Source organism: Girardinichthys multiradiatus, chromosome 3, assembly GCF_021462225.1.
Source record: "Girardinichthys multiradiatus isolate DD_20200921_A chromosome 3, DD_fGirMul_XY1, whole genome shotgun sequence".
Taxonomy (NCBI): Eukaryota; Metazoa; Chordata; class Actinopteri; order Cyprinodontiformes; family Goodeidae; genus Girardinichthys; species Girardinichthys multiradiatus.
Genome location: NC_061796.1, coordinates 32560460 through 32584762, shown reverse-complemented (window position 1 = coordinate 32584762; position 24303 = coordinate 32560460). Strand labels below are relative to the sequence as shown.

The 24303-nt window shown below is 38.4% G+C and overlaps 1 protein-coding gene across 1 annotated transcript; it reads right to left on the bottom strand.

The window, feature by feature from the left end:
• Positions 1–4785: 4785 nt before the first annotated feature.
• Positions 4786–22730, bottom strand: gsk3ab (glycogen synthase kinase 3 alpha b). The gene is made up of 11 exons (XM_047361339.1): positions 22604–22730; positions 22310–22495; positions 15208–15395; positions 15037–15120; positions 13376–13486; positions 10353–10483; positions 9986–10190; positions 9023–9118; positions 8662–8848; positions 8437–8514; positions 4786–7187 (listed from the first exon to the last, which is right to left on the bottom strand). Exons 2-11 carry the CDS (start codon positions 22482–22484, stop codon positions 7120–7122), a joined length of 1323 nt encoding a protein of 440 aa, XP_047217295.1. The 5' UTR covers positions 22485–22495; positions 22604–22730; the 3' UTR covers positions 4786–7119.
• Between the last annotated feature and the right edge of the window lie 1573 nt (positions 22731–24303).

The window sequence follows — 24303 nt, the reverse complement described above, 5'->3', positions numbered from 1 at the left end:
GGGTATCAAACTGAATGGGGGTGAAAACAAATGGACGGCCCACTTTTAAGCTTTTGATTTGTAAAAAAAACAAAAGAAATAAATTTTCTCTTCACTTTGCAATTTTGCATTGGTTTATATCATAAAATTTCAAATAAAATACATTGAACAGCAAAGTATGCCTGTATTGGTGACATTTAAAGTCTTTTTTTTATCTATGACTTTCAACAAGATAAGAGGTAAGATATGGTTAATATAGACAAAAAAATGTTTAATAAGGGTGAAACCAATTTAAACTTCTAAACTGCCCCATTATTATTTGATTTTCCACATGATCCAAAAAGGTCTTTGACCTCAGAGAGGTCATTCGTATGCAGTAGAAATGAGTAAAGTTCCCTGAGCTGAAGTTAAGATGAAGGTCCTCCAAGATTTTAGTGAAACTCAGGGCAGCAAAGGCTTCACCTTAGTTTATACATATTATTAAATATAGCGAACCAAGCGAAGGATGAAAGAAGGAAGTTCAGGGACAGCCAGAGACTTCACTAAGGCTTGATCTCCTTCTACTGCATATTTCCGACTGAATAAGGAATCCGAGTCACTTGGTGACAGTAGTGTGGGAGAGACTTGAAATAAATTGTTTGAGATGCGAGCAGTATGGGTTTTGATTCAAGATGATGCAAGGTTATCTTGAGACCATTTAAAAAAGAGGGAGAGAGAGAGAAAAGCATAAGAAGGGGCCAGCAACAAACACTCAATGTGTGTGATCCCATTCACATATCTGATCTTATCGAGCAGTGGAAGAGCAATATTTCACCCATCAAGGTCAAAGATATTTTCACTGACATTTGCAGTAGCTTGGTTACCATGACAACCACTGTGATTGGATTACCCAGCTAATCAAGCTGCAGAGAATAATTACTTGATTTTTACTAAATGTTTCAACCAAAAACACAAGAACATAAAATGTCTTATATACAGTATTTTACAGACCCTTGCAAACATATTCCACTTTTTGTGCTAAAACCTTTACTCTGATAACCCTAAATGCAACCTAGTGCAATCAGTTCCCTTCAGAAATTACCTAATTATCATAGAGTCTACATGAGTGTAATTTAACTTTACTAGAAGCGCTGCTGAAGGCCTCAGACGTTTGTTGGAGAACATTAGTAAATAACGAGTGTCACGAAGACCAAGGAACACAGCAGATCGGTCAGGAATGAAGCTGCGGAAAAGTTTTAAATAGGGTTAGGTTTTAAAACAATACAAGGTTTGAAGATCTCAGGGAACACTGTTCAATCCATCATTTGAAAATGGATAGAGTGTGACTGGTGCAAGGAGAGCATTTGCATTTGAGGAGAGCAGACTGGAGTGGAGATGCAACTGTGAATCCATCTGCAAGAAGGGACAGAGCAGACTGTACTTCTTGAGGAAGCTTAGGACCTTCGGTGTTTGCAACAAGATGCTGCATATCATCTATGTCTGTTTTGGAGAGTGTGATCTCTTCTGGGATCATCCTCTGGGGTAGCAGCATCAGAGCCAGGAACTTAAAAAAGCTCAACAAGCTGATAAAGAAGGCTGGCTCTGTTCAGGGGACTCCTCTGGAACCTCTGGAGATCATTGTGGAAAGAAGGATTCTTCATAAAATGAAGAACATTATGGAGAACCCTTAGCATCCTTTTCATGAGTGTCTTAAGTCAGAGGCTTCTTCAGATGCAGTAAGACGGAGCGCTACAGGAGATCCTTCCTGCCCAAAGCCATCAGCATCTACAACGGCTCTTTGAATAAATCCGTATAATATGAGCTACAACATTTATTTCCCTTTGGGATTAATAAAGTATTTTTAAATTGAATTAAATTAATCATACAAGTCAGACACCTATGGTGAGTTTGGAGGAGCTGCAGAGATCCACAGCTCGGGTGGGTAAATTTGTCCACATGAGAAGTATAAGTTGTGCACTCCATCTAGCTGTCACTTTTGGAAGTGCGGCAAGAAGAACCCAATCTACTGTAAATGTGCCATTCACTTTAAATAATAATCCCATTCATTTGCATGATCCCTGTATAGTAGCTGTTTAGCTACGATTTGAATGAACTGAACAGAAAGTAACTTCTTAGAATCAGGATGAGCACTTTGTTACATCCTTTTATAAGAAAGAACACCTGGAGTTGCACTTTATTCAAAATATTTCCTCAAAAACAACTACACTGGCTGGCTCAATTTGTATGAATTAACAGTTACTGCTTCTGAGTAGCAACAGTTTTTACTTTCTTGAGTTACTCTGGTGCCCTAACCTTAATTGTCTCGTGGGGTTTATATTAGATTGAAATCACACAGTGTGCCTTTCAGTAAATAATGTATTAGACAAGTTCCAGATGACGTGCGCCTTAATAAAAGCACGTAAGTGGATGCTGGTGTGTTAGATGTGGACGGTTCTGGTTAATAACCTTTTTGCCAGTTCTGATGGAGCCTACTGATAAGTGTTCAGGAAAATCAGATGTGTTCAAGCCGGAAAACAATGAGCAGCTCAAATTGTATAGTTAGCAGGAACGTCACAAGTTCCTCCTGCAAAACTGCAACAATTTTTTGATTTACTAACCATTAAAGGAAGTGTAATTAAAGGGAATAGGGATATGGCACAGCACTAAATGTGCACTTTGTTGCTCAGCTGTTTTTATTTTTATTTTCAAAACATCATGAAATGAAACTGGTGGTATGAAAGGCAGCAGCAGGAAAACACTGTGAATGTTGACTAGCTAATGCATAAGCTTGTGACATTTTATTTACACATGACAATTATTTAGGGAAACTTGCATCTGTAGTGAATTACAGATGTCATCCAAATGAAGGAAATAAGAGTAATACAAAAATGAGCAATATACACCAACTGTGACTGTCACATGAAATTTCTAATAAAACCTTAAAGAAATCAAAATAAACTAGAATGCTAATGAATTTCCAGAATTGTTCCACTTTCAATGGCATGAATGCTGGATTTCTGTTTTTCTATGTCAAGCTTTGCTGCACGCAGCAGCTCAAAGCATCACAAATTCAGTCAGAGTCCGAGGTTTACATAACTTAGCAATAACAGGCATGAATTTATTTTAGGCTTCCAATGATTTAAATGCACCCAGTTCTTGTTTACATACCTTTCAAGTTGTGAATTTTCTATAAGCCACACAGTCGCAATTATACCTACAGACTCAAATATAGACTTCTAATATTTTAATAAATGTCCTAGAGAGGGATGCATTTTGGTTACGTTTTCTAGAAATCTTACTCTCCATAATTCTGATAAATACCTTTTGGTGCAGTTGGCGGAGCTCATTTCTTGCTATGGGCCCAATTTTAAAAGATATTCTAATAGGTTTGAAGCCCAATGTTTGCCTGTTTATCCATCCCAAAACCCAGATGTTTTTCTTTTTGAGATGCTGTGCAGTGACATCTCCAACAGTGATGAGTGGGGCAAACGGTCTTCAGACCGATGTCAGACTTGTAGATGTCTACAAGCATCTTAATGAAGTTATGTTAGCCAGAGGTGAAACACTATGAGGAAAAAGCAACCTTTATAATACAATAAGACGTTTTTGGCTTAGTCTGTCTAAAGAAAATCTTTCTCACTTAATGGCTCTCTTTATTTTCATGACTATTTACATTGTAGATTCTCACCAAAGGCAAAGCTGTGAATGAACACACATGGAATTATGTAGTAAACAAAAACTGAGAAATAACTCAACATTTTTAGATTCTTCAAAACAGCCATCCTTTTGCTTTGCTCTCTTATTGTTCTCTCCATGAGCTTCATGAGGTGGTCACCTGAAATGGTTTTCCAAAGAGTCTTGAAAGAACTTCCCAGAGGTTCATTGAAAGATGGCCAAAGTAATATTTTCAGTCATCACAGCAAATAAAAAACTTTACATACAATGTAAATAGTAATGAAAATAAAGGAAACTAGTAAATGAAAGTATAAACCTTTTGACCGGTAGTGTGGGTGTATATATATATATATATATATGCAATATACTCCTTGCTTCTTCAATACTTGACAAATCATTTTACTTCTTTTTAGGATTTACAACAATGAAAAATTTCTAACTTTATTTTGAATGAAATATTCCTTTTTTTTTTAAATGGAGGAAGACAAAGAGGGATGTTATTTGAGGCCTAATGACAAGAGAACAACTCTTAGAATAAACTCCTTGTATTATTAACGTCATTTCTCTGAAGAAGTTACATGAAAATATACAAATAAAATCTGGGTCATTACTTTTTATTCAAACACATGAAGCAGTTCATGTTCTGAAGGATCTCTTTAAACAGCCTAAAATGCCACATGCAGCAGTGGATGACCAGGTTGCAGACCCTTAATTAGGGGATAAGGTAACCATCCTCAGCTAGAAAATAATCATGTTTATTGAGTAAAAGTTAAATTAAATCCCTCATAAAATGGATTAGAAATCAAAATATGAATATTTCTTAATAAGGAACTACATATTTTTACTCAGCTGTTGCATTAGAGCATATTTTAATCCTGATAACCCACGAGAAATTCAAACTTCTGCAGCCAACTCATCTTTGAAGCCACATGTTGCATTAGTCCACTCTCCAAAAAAAGAAAAATCCCAAATTTAAAGAGATTCATGCTCATGATTCAATAATGATGTAAATGTTTTCACCGGGCCTGTAGGTCTTTCTGTACCTCTGGGATAGATGTACATTCATGTTGTAATATAGCGTTGTACATACTCAGCTATGGTGGGAGTTGCTCTGTAGTTCAGGTGCCAGTCAGTAATGAAAGTGACGCTGGGACAGTTTCATCACTTTATTAATGAGTTTAATTATTTATACCAACAAACAAAAACTCTCTCTCTCCCTCCATCCCTCACTTTTCATCATCTCCTTTATCAAACTGGACTGTCCCTAATGACATATCACCCTCTGAAAAAGGGCAATAAAAGGGTCACAGCAAATAAAGTGTCACGACTCAGAAGACTGGGGAGGGAAGAAAACAATTAGCTAGCTCTTCGTGTAGGACAACGTTCAAGGTCAGCCAGCGCACTTTCACACACACATACACACACTCCCAGCTCAACCTTTCCATCTGTGAAGATCACAAACTAGACTGACAGGCCAAACCTTTTGCACACATACGACACACAGAAAGCAAAAACAGCTCACAGTCAGACAAAAGGAGATGATTTATGTCGTCTAGATCGATTCATTTTTCCCTTTTCCTCCAAACACACACACAATGTGATCTGTGCCCACGTATCCAGAGGCTTGTAACATTCCCTTCACATTGAAGTTTCATGAAAAACCAGAGCGCCATGAATTGGCTCGCATATTTATCTGCATACATACAGGACCATTAAATCAGTACAGTATCTTGGATGTGAAATTGTTTTGCATCTGACAGAACTGACTTGGGTTTGAAAAAAATAAAAATAAAAAGCAAGAGAAAAAATGAGAAAGATCCCAACCCGCCCCTAAAAACACGATACAATAAATAAAGCAGTCATGACAACATTAATGGAAAAGGGAAAGTTGAGGTGTGGAATGGAGGTAGAGAGAGAATAAAAATAAAACATTTTGTTCGGTTTTTCTCCCCTTTTTGAACAAGGGACTGAAATGAAACTGTATTTACAGACTGCGACTGAGGATAAACAGTCCGGCTGCTGCTGCTGCTGGGCCGGTCTACTACAGAAAAGAAAAGAAAATTACAAGAACAACAATATAATAACAATAATAACAAAAATAACAAAATAAAAGGTACTTGATATATTTACAGTTCAGCTGTGAAAATAAAAAGGGGAAATGGGAAAGTGGGAGGCAGAGGAGGAATGGGGGGGGGGGGGGGGCTCCGAAAGCGGTCGGGCTTTTCAGGGGTTTGAGCATAATATCTGGTCAGATTATAACAGATATCAGTCGGGTCAGCTTGAACTGAACATGCACATCTGCTTTTTTTTTTGTCGTTTTTTGATTTTATTTTTGGAAGAAAGAAACCCATCTTGTACTGACAGCAGACTCATAGTTTTGTAATGCATTGAAAGAGCAACATGATATGAGTGGGCCGCTTTAAAACGACGGTCCCTGCACCTCATGTCAGTCTGAACATAATCGAGCCGATATGAAATGCAACACTGTACAGCAACATAATTGATGCGGTGCTATGCTTTAACGAGAGCTCGGAGACACTTTGGAGACACCGAGGCTTCTGTTTTAGATGCAACTGGAGCCCCACAACCAAGGCTCTCCTCTGTGTGGCGTTACAACTGGCCCCTTTGCTTCCATCCACTCCCTTCTGGAGATGTGCAATACTTACTGAGAATCAACACCAAACACTGGGCTTTCCAGCTTGATGAACGAAGCTTATAATGACGAAACTGAAGCGGTGTAAACTCTGCTCAAACAAGCCTCCTCCTAATCACAGAAAAAAATTCAGTTTAAAGAGCTAATGCACAAAAACAGTAAACAACAGCTGTGGTGCCCTGTTTTTGTCTTAATATTTAAAACCAGCTCTCATCTAAAAAGGTTTCTCCGGTACGAAACCAGGATGTTAAAATATTTATTGGACATTTTTTAGTTCAGGGTAGAAAGCAACAGAAGAGCATCTTCTCTAAACACTGGGCTCTGGTTTGGATGATTGTCAATATCAGTGAGGCTGTAAATAATCCAGTTATCTCAACTCCAAAGCCAATCAAGTCAAATTAGTGGCGTCACAGCCACTTCTAAAATAGGCTAATGCAAATTAAATAAATAAAAAAAACAAATAAAAGTCAGCTGTTTATTTTAATACAGAAACCCCACAGTGTATAGAAGACTTCTCCATATCCTACCAACCTCCACCTTTAACTGCCCACCTGGCCGTGGAACTGCAGCTTATATTAAACCCGAGTGCAGGTATAAAAACGTCGTTAAAACAACCCACAGCTTCCTAAAGCAAGCAGCTGCAGTAGCAGCTTTCTATTGGAATAGTTTTAGAAAAGATGCAAATGCAGAGCGTTTAAGTTGAGTGAGTTTGGTTATCTTTTTCTAATTTAAAGGTTGGAGCCTGGAAGAAGCTTTAGAGGGAGAGGAGCAGAGGAAAGAAAAAAGGAAAACGGGGCAGACGAAACAGAAAATTGTGACAGAGGGATGGACACTCAGGTGCTGTTGTTGATGGAGCCAGGTGCTGAGCTGGGCTGGGCAGAACTGTCCGACACGCTGCCCTCTGCAGGCGAAAAGGCAGAATTATTAACCATCCATACATTTTCAATGATTCTAACGAAGCTGAATGTTAGCCCGCTGTTTTCATAGTCAGACCCAGTACTAGTGTGTGTGTTTGGGATCACATTCCTATTGGAAAACAATGTCAGGTGTTACGATGTGGTAAAGTTACAGAAACTGGAGTTTGTCGTGTTCATTTATTCCACCCACACTGTGACAAGCTCCAGTACCACTGGCAACTAAACTGACCCTGAGCATGATGCAGCCACCCCCATCAGTTGTTACATTGTTCTTAGGTTTGAAAGCCTCCCCATGACTACGTCATACATACTTCTCTAGGAGCCGGTGGGTTGTTGAGCAAAGGTGGCGATTATGGAGCCCAGGGCTCGTTTCTGGGTTGAGAAACAAGTTATCATCAGGTCAAGTTTATGTTAAACTCCTCTCACTGTGTCCAGAGACGCTGGTGTTCAAGCAACTTCAAGGTTATGACAGGCTGGAGGCCTGGCAGTTCCTGGGTTGTCCCTAAACATCCTGACCGATTTCCTTCCTTTAGAGGTGACAGTTTGGGTCAGATGGTTTGAAACTTGGATACAACTGGGTGTTCCAACAGAACAGCGATCCCAAACACACATTAAAGCTGGTTTTGAAAGGAAAAAGAGCAGACTGGCATTAAGCTTTTGGAATGGCCCTCAAAATCGTAATGAAAGTATAAGGAAGATATATAAAAGAAGGTTCTATGCCAAAAAAACAACTAATGGATGAAACTGACCTCTACCAGTTCTACAAAGAAGAGTTGTCAAATATCCCAAAATATAGCTGGATCTAGAGTTCATGAAAGCATGTTGCTTCTCCTAAACATGCTAAGGGAGATTTTTCAGTGGTTGTCTGTGTACATTTGAGTCTTTACACACAATTCTGAACCAGTGAATTAGAGAAAACCCACATTACATTCAAACTTGTTCGTTCTTGCTTTCGACATTTATTCAAGTTATTTGTTTCATTACTGCACCCCGGAAAAAGAATCGTTCAAATGAATCATTAAAAGCCCAAAAATGAATGACATTCGTGCTGATGATGGGAGGATCTAAACTTCTAAGGAACTGTAATTACAGGAAAACTAAGAAAATACCATTTAACACCTGAGCTGCCAACGTTTACATCTACCAGTGTTTTCATGTTGCCTTTAACAAAAGCAAATACAGTTCTAGTAAATAAAAAGGGAATAAAAGTACAAGTAAAGCAGCTATATGTACCATGTGAGGCGGGCGATGTCTGTGCACGAGCATGAGGAGGAATGAGTGTGGAGTTCAACTGGGGCTGAATGGACAGCTCTGAAAGTGCAAAGAAAGAAATTGTCAATTACAAATAAAATGCCGTCTGTTAAATAACAATGACAACTGCTAAGCCATGAAAGCAAATCTGAGTCCAAATCATTTCACAGTTAGGCACAGGTATACAGAGGGCAGAAACAAACTGACCAACAGGACTGAAGTTGAAGAGGGGCGGCAGTTCCCGACCGCTGGGCAGGCGGGTGTTGGGCTGACGCAGCTCATCGAAGAAGGCGTGCGCGCATGCTTCCAGAGGAGACAGTCTGGAAACTGGTGTGTATTCCAGCAGCCGGGAGCAGAGGGCAATGGCCTCTGGTGGGGTGCGAGGCTTAAACACCTGATAACAAAAAGAAAGGAACGTGGAAATCAGTATGTGAATGGACAAAGCCAGTCAAAACTGAAGATTAGATAATAAAAACCTGTTTATTTTTGAGGAAAGATGAATAGGGAGAACTTCATAAGCGGAAATGCAGAGATTTAAGAGCCCACTTGTAAGAAGTCAAGAACAAACCTTTGTCCAAGGATGTGCTTTGATCTGTGGGAATTTAAACTCCGTGTAGTTAGGGTTCATCTCCCGGATCTGCTCCCTTGTCGGTGTCCCCAAAACCTAACAAGGATGAAAATTATTGTTACCAATGAAGAACAACCACTACATAAAATCTCTTTATATTAAGTAAACTATATGACTAATCTGATATCTTGCCCTATTTTCATGGACAGTGTATTGCAAAACAAACAAAAAAATAATTCTTCTAATGAAGTAGAAAATTCACAAACAAAGAACTAAACCAGAAGCTGAATAAAACAACAGATGTGGTGATAATCAGAAGTGTTTCACAGACAGACGCCGTCGTCTTTTAATCTGACTGGTTGCGGTTTATTTTTGACTTTCACGTGTTTCTGTTTTATGCAAATGTTTTCTCTCACTCTTTCACAGCAGTTTTATGAAACTAACCCAGTGCTATTTTATAATCTACAGTGGAAACACTTTAAATACAAAAATCTGGAAAAAGAAGAACAGAGACCAAGGATGAAAGGAAGGACACTATGATGGAAAGAAATGCAAGTAAAAGAAAGGTAGAACATGAAGGAGCGACGGGGGAGGAAGGAAGGACAAACGTAAGAGAGGTAGGATACAAGGATGAAAGGACAAAAGGAAAGACGAAGAGGGAAAAAATTCCCACACAAGACAAAATAGAAGATGAGTTATAGAGGAAGGACAACAAATGATCAAATGAAGACAATTTATAAGGAATAAAGACTAAAAAAACAAATAACTTTTTCATACTCGTTTTTTTTTTTAATTTAACCAAATCTGAAAAAAAAATACAGAAATCAAATTACATAAGTTTAGAGGTTGCATTGGAACCCTGCTCATCTGCTCAGGAACAGTGGATTTAAGTCTCACTTGGGTAAAACTTTTTTCAATTGGCTTGTAGGCTTTCCTTTACAGATTACACCAGTGTGACTTTACCTTAATGATCTCTACTAGCTGGTCCACACCACTGTCCCCGGGGAAGATGGGCTGGCCCAGAAGCAGCTCAGCTAACACGCAGCCAGCCGACCAGATGTCAATATTGGACGTGTAGTCGGTGGCGCCAAATATGAGCTCTGGGGCACGGTAGTACCGTGAACAAATATAGGACACATTTGGCTCCCCTCGAACTAGCTGCTTTGCACTGGACGGTTTATGAGAGGGTGATGAAGGAAAAAAAAAGACAGTTAGAGATGGCAAAATTACAAAAACATCTCATTAGCAATAAAGATAAGTAAATAACAATAAACACTGACAAGCAAAACGAGCTACAAGAAGCTACCAAGACAGATAAAAACACTCTAACCTGCCAAAGTCACAAAGTTTGAGGATGGCTGTCTCTGGGTCCACCAGGAGGTTCTGAGGCTTGATGTCTCTGTGACAAACGCCCTGGGAATGGATATAAGCCAGACTGCGAAACAGCTGGTACATGTACACCTGAGGGGCAGACGGAAATCGTCACACAGAGTTCAGCAATTTGCAAGTATTCAATAATACTGCAAGAAAATTAGTTCACATTATTTAAGAGCAGTAAAGCAATTAGGACAATAAACCACGACAAAACAAGTGAAAATGTCATTTCTTTCCTACTTCATCACAGCGGTAATATTCAAAGAGGAAATGGACCAGATGGGAGCCAGAAAACTGAAACGATTAATAATAAATAGGATTAATTGTTGGAATCCCTTTGGTGCTGATTTGCAAAGATTACTGCTGTACGTCTGCATCAGAAATAAACATTTATGTCAGTAGAATAATTGAACATGTAAATAAACCCAAACATGCTACAGCACTTCTTTAATAACATGTCGGTAAGAGGAAAAACTCCCTAGTTCTCGTTTTCAATGGTTTATTACAAGAGAAGTCTGGGGAAAACGATAATTAAAGGCTCCTGGACAGACGTAATCTTAGAACATTGTTACGACACAGTGTTTATTGAAGACTGGTTGGATTATCTTTAAGATCTGGACAGTGAGAAACAAAAGAGCCCCCTCACTGCTTACTCTGAAGAAATCCCTGCCCTTCTTTCCTATAGTCCCCCGAGCCTGCCTCTCTGGAGAGAAAGGATGTTTCAGGAGAGCCTTGATGCTCCATGCACATGTTTGCGTGCTCTCGCACTGACAGGGAGCTACCTGGAGTGAACGCATCCCTTCAGACTGCTCCCTCCCTCATTACACGGGAGGCCAGGAACAACCGAGCTGTCAACGCAAATGTTTGCCCGGCTACAGTCCCTAGAGTCCCTATGAAGCATCTCAGTTAAACAAAAGACGATTCACGCTCAAATATACACACACTTCTGAGTCATCTTGGGAGACCTGTGCTATCTCAAGGTATAAACGGCTTGTTTTAAACTAAATCTTTTTTTCACACAGTTCTACACCAATAAAATGTAGTTATGAATATTTTATTGCACTTTTAGACAAAAGCACCCTTGATGTTAACTGAAATATAAGAAACATCAAATTATAGTATTTATTACTAATGACATATTTGTTTTGAACAAAAATGCAAAGAAAACAGCACCCCACCCTGCTCACCCTGAAGAAAAACAAATACAAAAAAACAGTACCTAACAAAATGTTCCCTTAAACATTTTAAACTAACATGGTACTGTTTAAAATTAACCAGCAAAAACGTGGAAACATTTTTCCGGGTTGGTGCCGATCACGGCTAAGCTGGACCCGTTGCCCCGATCCTGTTCTGAAGGCAGCTAACCGACTTCACAGGAAACAGATCAAACATTCCTTAATTCTAGGCTTGGGTTCACGAATACTGGTGCAAAGCGGACAATGTGTGGCTCACGATGAAGCCTGCAGTGACACATTTCTACACCAAAATAGCACAGTGGTGAAAGTTCTCCCAGAACAAGGGAACCCGTCCCTATCCAAGTCTTCTGACTTGTGTCCTCACATGTAGGTCAGTGATGTCAGCCTCAAATACAAAAATATGACAATACAATGAAGTCTGCAAACTACCAACTGTATCTGAGAATTGTAGCATCTTAATATGACAAACGCTGACTTTCGTCATCGTCATATATATCAGCATTTAGCCCACAGGGTGCCTTGACAGCAGACTGACCAGATTATTAAAAGAGGGGGACAAGATGGGGGATGAGAAATGATGGCGGTTAAAAAGAGGGCAGAATAAAAAGGAAGCATGGCAAAAACATGAGAGAGAAGGAAAAAAAGATGGAAACATGCCTCGGCAGGAGGAAAGGGAGGAGAGAAGAAAGAGAGAGAGATCAGCATGGATGTTGACGCCCCGGGGGAGCAGCTGGGTAAGGTGGGGAAATGGGCCATGAGACAGCTATAATGTCCTCTCTGCTGCTTCATATGCAGTAAACACAAGCACTAACATGAAGAGCGTTTAGGCAGGGATCCAAGGGAATTGCGTATGATTAACTCCCATGGGTCCATCTTTGTGCTTTCATTACCCCACTGAGCTTTCCCTAAAGCAAACATACTTGTGGCTTCATTATATCCTCAGGTGAGTAATAAGGGAAAAAAATCTTTTCAATTTCTACTAAACGCTTTTCTACAATCAAATTAACAATTAAAAAATACCTACTTGAACCTACTTTTAAAAAAATCAAGTACTTTGAGAAGCAATTTTCCAGACTATGACTTAGTAGCATTCAGAGGGATTTAAACAATTTAGTGAAGACTTCATCTTAGATTCAAGCTCTACTTGTGAAACAGTTGCTTTATAATTGTTTTTGCAGTATTTCATTGTGCAGCACTTTTATCTCCTCTGATTCTAACGCAGTAATCTCACACCTCAGCTAAAATGGACTGTTTCTGCTTTTAGGGTAAATATGCACTATATCGCCAAAAGTATTTGTCTGTCTACTTTTACATGTACCTAAGGTCCAGTCTGTTCATGGACCCATCGATCCCAGCATCAGCAGTGTTAATAGTTAGATGAGGAAACCACAATTGCAGCCACCTCTCTAATTCATCCCCGAGGTGTTCAAAAAGGTTGAGGTCAAAACTCAGGTCAGTCACGTCTCTCCACACCTGCAGCCATGGAAGTGATTGTAATACTAGAGTTTATTGATTTGGTGACGTGACTCAATACTTTTGGCACTATAGTGTATATATCGATGGGGAAAAATACACATCGCAAGCTTGTGTATTCAGTGTGATAGTACGGTTTAAAAAGTCTAAACTAGATCATTTTTTAATGCAATGAAGCTTAACCTGAACTTTTATGAAATAACCAAGAATGAAGTGGGTCCTCCATGAAAAACTGACCTTTTTTAAATCCTGCAAAAGGGAATGGGAACAACTTCTTAGCAAAAGGTGAGTGTTTTTGGCCTCTACTTACCTTAACATAGATGATGGGGACAATGGCCTTGGCCTTGTTGAAGTGCCGAGCCACCCTGTACACCGTCTCCGGGACAAAATCCAGCACAAGATTCAAATACACCTCGTCTTTCTGGTACAGGGAAGTCAAAGAAAGAAGATTTAATACAAGGGGAAGGGGATTATACATTGCTCTGAGGTCACTATCAAACAGTCTTGACCTTTTCTTGATTTCTTGAGGAGCAGCATATAAAGTCACAAACTACAATCTTTGCCTTAGACTTGTTTTTCCAGACCTGCAACCCCAGAACAGGGGCTTTTTCATAGCATTATTTCCTCTTCAAATACACACAGGTCAGAATGTGATTGGAATACACAGAACGGTATCTGGAAGCACATAACCTTCCTTGCAACACGTTATTTCCTGCCACTTAAGCTTTGATTTGCAATAGAGAATACAAACTTGACGAAACTCACATACTTGTCACACTTTGGAGAAACTTGAACCAGTTTTCATCAAAACAGCATGCGTTGCAGGTTGACTCAGACTGTATCATTACTGTAACCTTTGCTTAACTGAACAAATCATATTGATACCAGAAAAAAAAAACATCACAATCAACTCATTTAATTCCAAATTCATGCAATGTTTCTTAAAATCTTATGTTTTGTGTTGTCTACATAAAGGATTATTAGTTCAGTAAACTAATACCTTTTTTTTTTTTAAGCTACAGAGGCTTCAGTTTATTTAAAATTCATTCTAACGTTTAAAAAGAGGGAGATCCTGCTACGATCTCCTAGTAGAAGATTGGGGTCCTGATTAGGCATTTTCTAATGATTGGTAATCTCAGCGCCCGACTACAGTCAACTCCTGATAACTGTTCATGGTGTATCGTTTGTGATTTTATGTCACCTGCTCTACCTGCTGTGTCCAGACAACCTTCTGTCTAACATGAAGCTGTGCTGAAAAATGTTAGGAGCTGAATTATCAACAAGTCGTATCAAAACAAACCGTAAACACGCTAGAAATAGTCTAGCATGTTGGCAAACTGCTCTAAGTAAAAACATAATCACCAGGACCAACACCTTGGTTGACTGATCACTAAGGGACTGAATGTGTTGTCTAAATATCTGTTGCTGTGCAGAAAATCAGATACTTCAGTGTCTCAAAGGTCACTGGCGATTGATTAAAGAGGGTGCAACAGTTATGAAATGCAGCGTTATTTAACAGTTTTCAAGCACATAAATCTCATTACTTTTAATAACGTATCAGGCTCTGTATCAGCAAACGTGATCAGAACATCCTTATTAAAAACATTTTAAAACTTTAAAATTGATATGGGGGGCTGAAACTGGCACAAGCTTCAGGCCATCGAGCCAATTTAAAGTAAAGACCTTAACCCAGGGACTTAAGTTTGACCCAAAGATCAAACCTTAAGACAAATAGGCTGATTTATGTCTTTTGCAAAGTTCTTTATTAAGTCAAGCTTTAAAATCTAAATACAAAGTGCCAAACCTGGTTGATATAACAGCTCAAAGTAATTAACTTAGTGTGCGAGTAACTTGCCCTCACCGTGCACATGAATCACCAGTGATTCATGAAACATTAATTGCCTGGAGGTGGGAGCATGCTGCTGCTAAAAATCTCTTTCAACATAAAACATGAAGTCAGCGCAGACACACCTTCTCTCCACTTGAGTAGAAGAAGTAGCGTAGCCTCACAATGTTGCAGTGGTCCAACTTTCTCATAATCTGGAGCTCCCTATTCTAGGATGTAGAAAAACAAGACGGACGTTAAACAAACTGAAAGCACTTCCTTGTCATCATCTAAACACATCGTCGCTCTTCTGTTACCTTAAACCTTTTGTCTTGGAGTACTTTCTTAATTGCTACCATCTCTTGAGTGTCAATAAGGCGAGCCTGGTAGACCACTCCAAACGAGCCATTTCCTATGACCTTTATGTCTGTGTAGGACACTTCCTGCGGGCGGTCAGGGCCCTGCCCGGGGGTGGCTACCACCGTCGTCACTTTGCCGCTGTCTCCTGTGGACAGCAGAACAGAACCTTCTTGTCATATCTAAATTACTAACATTATTTACCTCAATCATATTGTGATGGAAATAAAAATTGATCTTGATGGCAGCATCATGATGTGGGGATGCTCTTCACCAGCAGGCACAGGAAAGATTGTCAGAGTTGATGGGGTGATGGAGGGAGCTACATACAGAGGAATGCTGGAGGAAAACCTGGATGCTGCTGGGAACCTCCAGCAGGACTTCAAAACTGATGTTTATAGAGTCTCCCAATCCAATCTGATGGAGGTTGAGACATTTTATAAGAAAGAACTTCTAAATGTAACTAAAGTTAAAACTGGTTTTGTAAAGTATTAAAGTATTTAATTTAAAAACTACAGGGTTAACTAATGTTTGAAATTTGCATATTTTTCCTAATTTTTAACAGAAAAATTACTTTTAACTGCTTGAACAGTGATCAGATCTAATGTATGTAGCTTCCACAAGTCATGAAACAAAACATGTCTTTCTTTTTTGGGTGATATCAAGCCTTTTCACAGCTTTTTCCCACGTGGACTAAAACAAATCTCCGTTTTAAAACCTATAACTACTGGACTTGCAAGGACTTTTATTTGTGGACTATCCTATACTAAATGCAGATTCTGTTTATGAACATTGGACCTGTGATCCATTCAGTAATAAAACCATTCCATAAGTTGTCTGGAGTCCAGGAAAGGAGGAAACCAGCTCTTTGTGGATTTTGTAACGAGCGTTTCTTTAATCAGCAAGTCAACAGGACAAAATACCAAAGGCTAAAATTTAAAACTCAAGATGTAGAGTAGCAAATCAAAGATAAAGCACATCATTTAAATATAAAACAATATAAAATCAACTGTATTTTTTCCCTTGTCAGATTATTGACATTTTGAAAATGGAAGAAGGAAAAAAGTCTGGAAAACCAAATATCTCTTAATATTGGATTTTATTTTATTCATACCTTTTCAGATGTGGAAAATGATAAAACCCAATTCTATAGTTCTCCAGTTTGCATATGAACCCTGAAGCTATGTAACATTTTCCTCTAAATTCACAATTATATACTTCTTTGTGTTTGTCTATCATATAAAATCCCAACCAAAGTCTGTTGTTGTAATATGACTAAAGTGAAAAGGTGAAGTTTGCACGGATCTGTATGTTTCTGCACCCGATAATATGACATATGAACTCTCTGTACTTAAATGTGTCATTTCATTGTTGTAACCTATATGGTGGCTCCTGAGACTCCGCTGGATGATAATGAGGTAGTGATACGTCCTACAGCACTCCACCTGTTCACCTGGGTGAAACAAGGCTAAACCCTTTCAATCTGGAGGCATGCATCAGTTGCAGAACTACTGATTCTAGATATACCCACTTTTTCACCTGTTTTGTGCGAGTCAGTGTTAAAAATGCACCGTAAATACACAAAACTCAAGTTTGTGTATTTATGCCTTTATCTTTTTAAAAACACTTTACACAATATTAGCTGAGTGTTTTCAACTAGCTCGACAAAAGGCCAGTCAGGCTGATGTCTAAACTTGTGTAAAAAAATAAAAACAGGTAAAAGGAAGATGCAGAAGATGTAACACTCCCTGACAGCTCCGGTTAGTCAAGTAGCCCTGTGAGATTTTATTCTTGTGTATGTGTTGGGTCAAGGATGATTTGACAAATAGAAACCAAAAAAAATATCCCCAAAAAACCACCAGGAGGAGAGGAGCAGCAGATAAGAGGCCCACTGCCAACAGGCTTGTCAGAGCCTGTGATAAAATTGCATGGACAGTAGCACACCCAGAGGTGCAACATTTTCTGGACTTGCTCAGTTCGCTTGCCTTAACAAGACCGATCCAGGTTTCTTTTAGATCTCTCAGTTTTAAAGTAGAGCCAAAGTAATAATTAAAATACTTTCTAGCAAAGATCTGAAACTGGATTACGGCCACAATTGGATCTAAATACTTGATTTTTAAAAAAATATCACAAGCAAACTATTAGGTTTTACATACTTAAACTTTTTATAGCAGAGTTATCCAAAGCTTCCCCGTAGCCTATATTACATCCACATGATTAGCCTAGATCGGATCCCTCGGGTCAGCAGCGCTGAGATAAGTCAATGTGTGCGGGGCCTACACTCCGCTCCATCACTGCTCCAATGAACAGTCTCATTGTGTTGTATTTTAGCAGTGCTACCACTTTTAAAAACGTTAAGTCAAAGGGGGAGCACATTAAAAATGAAGCAATGGCGGCATGACAGTGTCTTGAATAATAAATGCAAAGATTAGCGCTCTGCCCGGCTGTCAGAGAGGAGCTTTGCTTTCTAGCCTGACGAGTTAAAATGGATGAGCAGGGTGACTTTCATTGCACCTGCACTTCATGAAAAATTACCCTGGAGCTTGTTTGTAAGCAAAAAAAAAACTTAAGCATATTTTTAAGCTGATAAAAAGATTGTCAGGTCTGTGATAAATTGCTACTAATATTTTATCATTAGCGGGCCTCCTGGCCTTACCTGATAGGGTTCAGTGATGCATTTATGGGAGGAAGACACAGATAAATTACTTTAAAGTTATTAGTGCTTATACTCCCCTCACCTACACACTTTTTACCTTTTCCACACAAAAACACCTTAACTGATCGGTTAGCAGAATAAATTATAATAAACTCAAGCTGAGTTGATTAATCACCCCTTCCCTCTAAGCTGTTAAATCTACATATTGTGTTTCGGACTATTGTGATGCAAAGATTTATCCCTTCCTCTGCTGATTCAAGTACCTTGGCATGCATGTCTCAGTGGTGATTACTAATTTCAAACACAGCTTTGTCATTTCAAAACAGGAAATCCACATAGCACATTAGATGGAGGTCACTGGGATTGGACTTAAGCAAGGTAGCAGGAGGCCAGATGCTAATGTGGCCACCCATGAGTCAGAGCGTTGTTATAGGCTGAACTGGTGAACGGTTTCTAGAGTGGACTGGTCATGACTCACAATACCAGTCTGGCTTATAAGGTTGCCATCACAGCACTCACTATGTATGATACCAGTATGGATTAAAGTGGGTGACTTTAGAGAGTAGAAAACAACATGAACTGAGTCAAATTAACTGGGTTGAGTTGTAACTGAAGAGTCTGTCCTGAAAATAGTTTTTGCATTTAATTAAATGTTTTAAAAGTAAGTTCATCAAATCTTACGACTACAGATGTCCACGTTTTACATATAGGTAGTATGATTAAATAGAAAACACTCTGCTTGTTTGAGCAATTTCTTTTAAAATATGATCCATGTCTTTTAGAAAAGGTAATGGCAAATTAAGTCTAGAAAAAAACACTTGTCTTGTTCAACAGATTTCAAGACTTTGCAAAACCTAAAATCAAGTCCCATACTTCTAAAGACAGTGTAGAAACCCCATGTATTTCATGTATCTGCAGACACCTCTGCAATTTATATCCAAGAATAGGTTCTGCCACTCACACGGATGTCACTTTGGCATGAATCGCCTAACTTGAATATTGCTGATGAGAAAATAAGTCCAGAAACGGTTCTGCAGGATAGTGTGGTGCTGCAATGGTTCAGGAATGATTTAAGGGGCACAAACCCAGGTTTAAATTGTTATTATTCAATTTGAGTATCACTCTGATGTAGTAGACGTCAACTTTGATCAATGCAGGCCTAACGTCACAACTTAAGCCCAACACACATTGTACAGGACAAACATGTTGCACTGTGTGGGCTCCATGTAAAACTGGAAGCGGGAAAGGAGACATGTGTGGATGCGCTAATGACTTAAACAACACAATGATAAGCAGTCTCTTTCTGCAGCTGTCACACTGCATGACTTTTCCAGAAAATTGCTGAAACTGCTTGACATTGGTTCTAGTTGCTCTTTGTTCTGAAGAACGCCACATCGCAGGTCAATGCATCTGTCAAACTGAACAACCACAGGGCACCGATATAAGCTCACAACCAAAGGTTTTCTAATAGCCGACGGCTGAGGACCAGATCACAGTGCAGACTTTGTCCGGTCAACTTTATGCCTGAACAGAGCCGAACTATACTGATGACAAAAGAAGACCATTTTAGACAAGCTATTCTATCGTTATGGCTGATGACTCACAATTATTTTCAACAAAAAAAGAACTTAAATTAAACGTAGTTACACAGTGGACAACATGATGATTTACTAGCCATATTGTTCAATTCTGTATCTTCATTGTTTTTTAAAGTTGTACTGACGTTGGGCAACTGATGGAAGAAAGAATTGTTTTGAATAAACCACCCAATTAAAAATAATAAAGCAGATGTATAACAAAATCTGAATCATGAAAAAAGTGCGAATAATGTCAACATTTATGCATTAATTAATAAGCCCATATAAAAAGTCCCTTTAGCACAATGTATTACAAAATTAAGCTAAGTAAAAAATGACTTGTACAATTAAAATACAAAATATACATTGTATATAACACTGACATTTCACTTTAGCCAGCCTGAAAAAGACACAACTGACCATTCAATATGATTTGAGACAGTTTTTGAACAGTATAAAACATAAATCATAATACTTGGAAAGGTAATTTCATAAAGTGTATAAAATGGTTATTACCTTACAAACTGAAGAGCGTTTAAACAGATTACTGTTCACACCTTTCTGGTGTTCTGTACAAGGTTCCATCAGGTAATGATAAGAGAATTAAACATCAAAGAGCTCACGTAATTTACTTACATAACTAACATTATCATTAACCATCTAAATGAAACCAGCACAGTACTATAACATTTCACACCTTCTCTTTCTGGGTTTTAGACAACATATTGTCCACCATAGACTGGTGTAAATAAAGCTGAATTTATGTTTTTCTTTTAAATAGTCTCTTTTTTTCTCATGTTACTCTTATTTCTTTTGGTATTTTTTACCTGAATTTCCTCACTGGGGGACAATAAAGAATATTTTTATTCTAGCAAAACAGGGTAAATCCATAAAGTAGTATAAGTAATACCTCTGCTGGAAGTTAAGGAGCACTCTTTGTATTTGCAACCGTGTTCTTTACCACACCAGTACATGTGATTAATGCTGGTCAGCAACAAGCTTGGCTAATGTCAGACAATGAAGGTGATTAGATCACATTCACACAAAAAAAACACATTTTATTGATACCCCAACGTCTTGTTACCCTTTAGAACACGAATTCAGAGGATATTCCCTAAAACAGCTTTGAATTAAATAGAAGCCAGATTTCAAACAGTTCCTTTGTACTATAGATACCGCTTTTTTTGCTGGAACTACACTTCTAACTCCGTGATCTATTAGTTTTGCCCTGTTGTACCATCCTGTGCCAAGCAACAAATGATACCGTGGGTACATATCCCTAGCTAAACAAGAAAATTATATTTACTTGTCATCACACAAGCGAACATAAAACAGCTGTTAAATTGCCACTAAAGATCCGTCTTTCAGCTATCGCTTAAGAATTTTAGTGCCAACAGAGCTTCGGTGTTACGAGCCCATTTAGCTGAATATGTGCAAACAATTAAACAGAACTCTTTATAGTGTCATATTCACCTCGAAAACCTCTTTTTATTTACTATTGCTATTTGCAGTTTCAGTAATTCATGCTTTTAACATAAACACACCCAGAATATCATTTGTTGTCCGATGTTTTTTCTTACGCAGGGTTTATTGTTGAAGTTTTGCTCCAATGAAACAGTTGTAGATTTACCTGGGGATGAGTATCAATATTCTAAAAAGCAATTGATTATACACAGGGTTCATGCTTCATTAGCCCCTAAATGGTCCGGACTCCGTCGCAATTTGGAAATAGTTTAAAATATTTTGTTTAATATTGTTGTCCAGCACTTGTCAGCAGATCTGATACAAGAACAGATGTCTAACAAGAACATTGGAAATAATTTTGATGTTTTAATCTAACTAGAATGTTAACTTTTTAACAGAATGTGAGTAAAATTCAGTTTTGTTTCAAGCCAGGATATTCTGTCACTGTTTCGCAGTGATTAAAATACAGTAACAAATGTGACATTTTGGACTAAATAAAGGCACTTTTGCAAACTCATAAACAAACATGTATTTTGACCACTAAAAAGGGACAAACATTGCAATACATTAAACGTTTTAGAGAATAAGTATTTTATATGTGATTTTGGGTGACAAAATTTCACAGATTTCAAAAGTAAAACAGAGACAACAATACCCCAGAATGTCAGCTTTTAAAATGCTTAGCCCGTCTTAATTTTTCAAAAACATACATGATCTCGGTATCATTTGAATGGTATTTCAATTCTTAGGGTGGGAACTTTTGTTCTGAGAAACAACTCTTAGGAAAATTCTGCCAACACACCAATATATATTTTTTGGTAAAACGTGCATTGTGTGAAATTTACATATCATCTAAAACTAAGGTAATCTTGTAGTGACAAACGGCATTTATTAGATTAGACAGAATTGAAGACAACGAGAAACTTGGATCAGATGATTTTCCCAACACTTTTTCCAAACGTTAGCAAGTTAGCTAACCTCCACCTCTGATATAAATAACAGAAAATATTATATTCTGAGCTAGAGCTACTTCCATCCTTAAAAAGGACAAATAACTGTTTGACTATTTAAAAAAAAATAAAAATTGTTGTTAACGTTGAGCTATGACCGGCTTACCTTTAAGCTTTTCACCAGCAGAGCTAACGACAATGCTAGCACAGAGATGAAAGCCGTTGATCGCAGCGCTACATCGGTGAAAAACACGGCTACCCAGCTAACAGCTATCCAGCTATGGCTAGCTCCCCAACAACAGTCGACATCAAATTTACCCTGACGCGTTTATTATTTTTTTTTTAATACACCGTTTGAATCTTCATGTTTCCGTGTATGTTGCACTAAGCGTATAAATGCGAATACAAAACTTACTGGGCAGTTTCAAATTTCCAAAGCTCGTTGAGCCGCTTCCACTGGCTTGTGAAGCCCCAGTTTTTCCTGTCGAGCTTCCACCGGCGACTGCCGACACGGTACCGGCTGCAGCAGATCCGGGAGCTCCGGGAGGCTCAGCGAATGAGCTGGTCCTGGCCCGCCCGCTGCCGCTCATATTTGTGTGAACTAGAGCCGGGGCACAGTTGAATGTTTAGAGCAGCTACGCGGGCAAACACTTTGCCATATCTGTGCGTGTTTTAATATTTGATATAAATTTTAAAAAATTGCACTTACAGCGTTCAGTATAGGTTTCCCGTCTCCCCCTTTCTTCCTCTGTAGAACAGTGATGGTGGGGGGACTGGGTAGTTGACGCACAACGACGTAAAGACCGCTATGTGTAGTGGGAAATTGAGTTTTTGATCACTTTTGTGGGATTTTTCACTTGTTTATATTTTTTAAATACAAACTTCATTGACGTTCTGAGGTACAAATTGTTTCTAATAATAAATTACTGACATCAGCGTCGACCCGAAATCGTATGAGGTTATTTAACCTTTTAACTAAGATTCCTCTCCACTGTTCAACAAATAAAGTACCTTGGAAAAGTATTTATACCCATAGAACGTTTCACATCTTGTCTTGTTACTACCACAAACTTCATTGTACTGAAGTGAAGTGAATTGAAAGGAAAAAGTGAGATGGTTTTTTAACATTTTTCTCAAGAAACAAATCTCAAAAGGATGGCTTGCTTTTGTATTCAGCCCCTTTTACTCTGATATATGTAAATGAAATCCAGTGCGACCAATTGTCTGTAGATGTCACATAATTAGTATATGTCCACTTCTATGTAGTAAAATACAGCTGTTCTTCGTGGGCCTCAGAGATTTTTTTTAGAAAACGGTAATCATCAAACATCATCATGAAGAACAAGAAACACACCAGAAAATGTATGGAGTTAGGTTATAAACACTGCATAGTTGGCTTGTAACCACTGAGTAACCATGCTGCCCACTGCGACAGTGTGCCCCTGCTGAACTGATCATCCAAATATGGAAAGAGTAACCATAACTGCAAACCTACCAAGGCATGGCCATCCACCTAAACTGACAGACCAGGCGAGGAGACGCAGTCTCTGCTAAGGAAAAGCATCCACACAGCATAATATTGCCATCTCCACCATCTTTCAGCATGCAGGGTTAGTTTTTGGTCTGGTCACTTTGCCTCTTGCCAGATTGTACCCATAGATCGCAGTTTCATTACTTGTTTCTTCCATTTAGTATCTGTGAACAAACCATTTTATATCACTACTTAAACCACAAACAATTTGTTTGTTACTTTTGTATTTTTTAGGTAATCATTTAGCAATTATAGAGACAAATATGTAAAAAAGCTCAAATCTTGTGGAATTAAATTCCATTGTATATCATTTAAAAACACTCTATTTTCATTTACTTTGGTTGTGATCCCAGTAGTCCCAGTTGACTCTATAAAATATAATGTATGATTATGACCCTTTATCAAACCAAAACCAGTGATCTTCTGCCCATAGATATTACTCAATGGAATCATGTAATCCTGTTTCTTCACATTAGAACATGGAACATTACTTCATATTATCGGTTATCAAAGCATGTCTGAATCGACGCATAGTTTCTATTAGGGATGCGGAAATATGAAAATTTGGGTTGATATCGATCTCCTATATTAATACTGTTGGTATGGGCAATAACCAATATTCACATATATTTGCCTAACCTTTCAACCAAAAAGAAAAAAAAAAAGCCACACAGCTGACACTGAGGTGTAATAATTTTTATATTAAACCCCAATATCGTGCACTGTCCCTCTCCTGAAGCACATACACAAACAGTAGTGAGATCGAAATAAGCATTAGTTTTTCAGCCCAGTTTTATCTATCGGATTGATACCGATATGTTAAATAATTGATTTACATCGGGCGATACCGATGTTAATGCCAATATCATGCATCCCCA

Excerpts from the sequence above, each read along its gene's own strand:
- gsk3ab (XM_047361339.1), bottom strand. The coding sequence starts at position 22,484 with ATGAGCGGCAGCGGGCGGGCCAGGACCAGCTCATTCGCTGAGCCTCCC. Across the intron at positions 15,396-22,309 it reads TGGAAATTTGAAACTGCCCA|GAGACAGCGGCAAAGTGACG; the intron begins GTAAGTTTTGTA and ends TGCTGTCCACAG. Across the intron at positions 8,849-9,022 it reads AAGCACATCCTTGGACAAAG|GTGTTTAAGCCTCGCACCCC; the intron begins GTTTGTTCTTGA and ends TTTTGTTATCAG.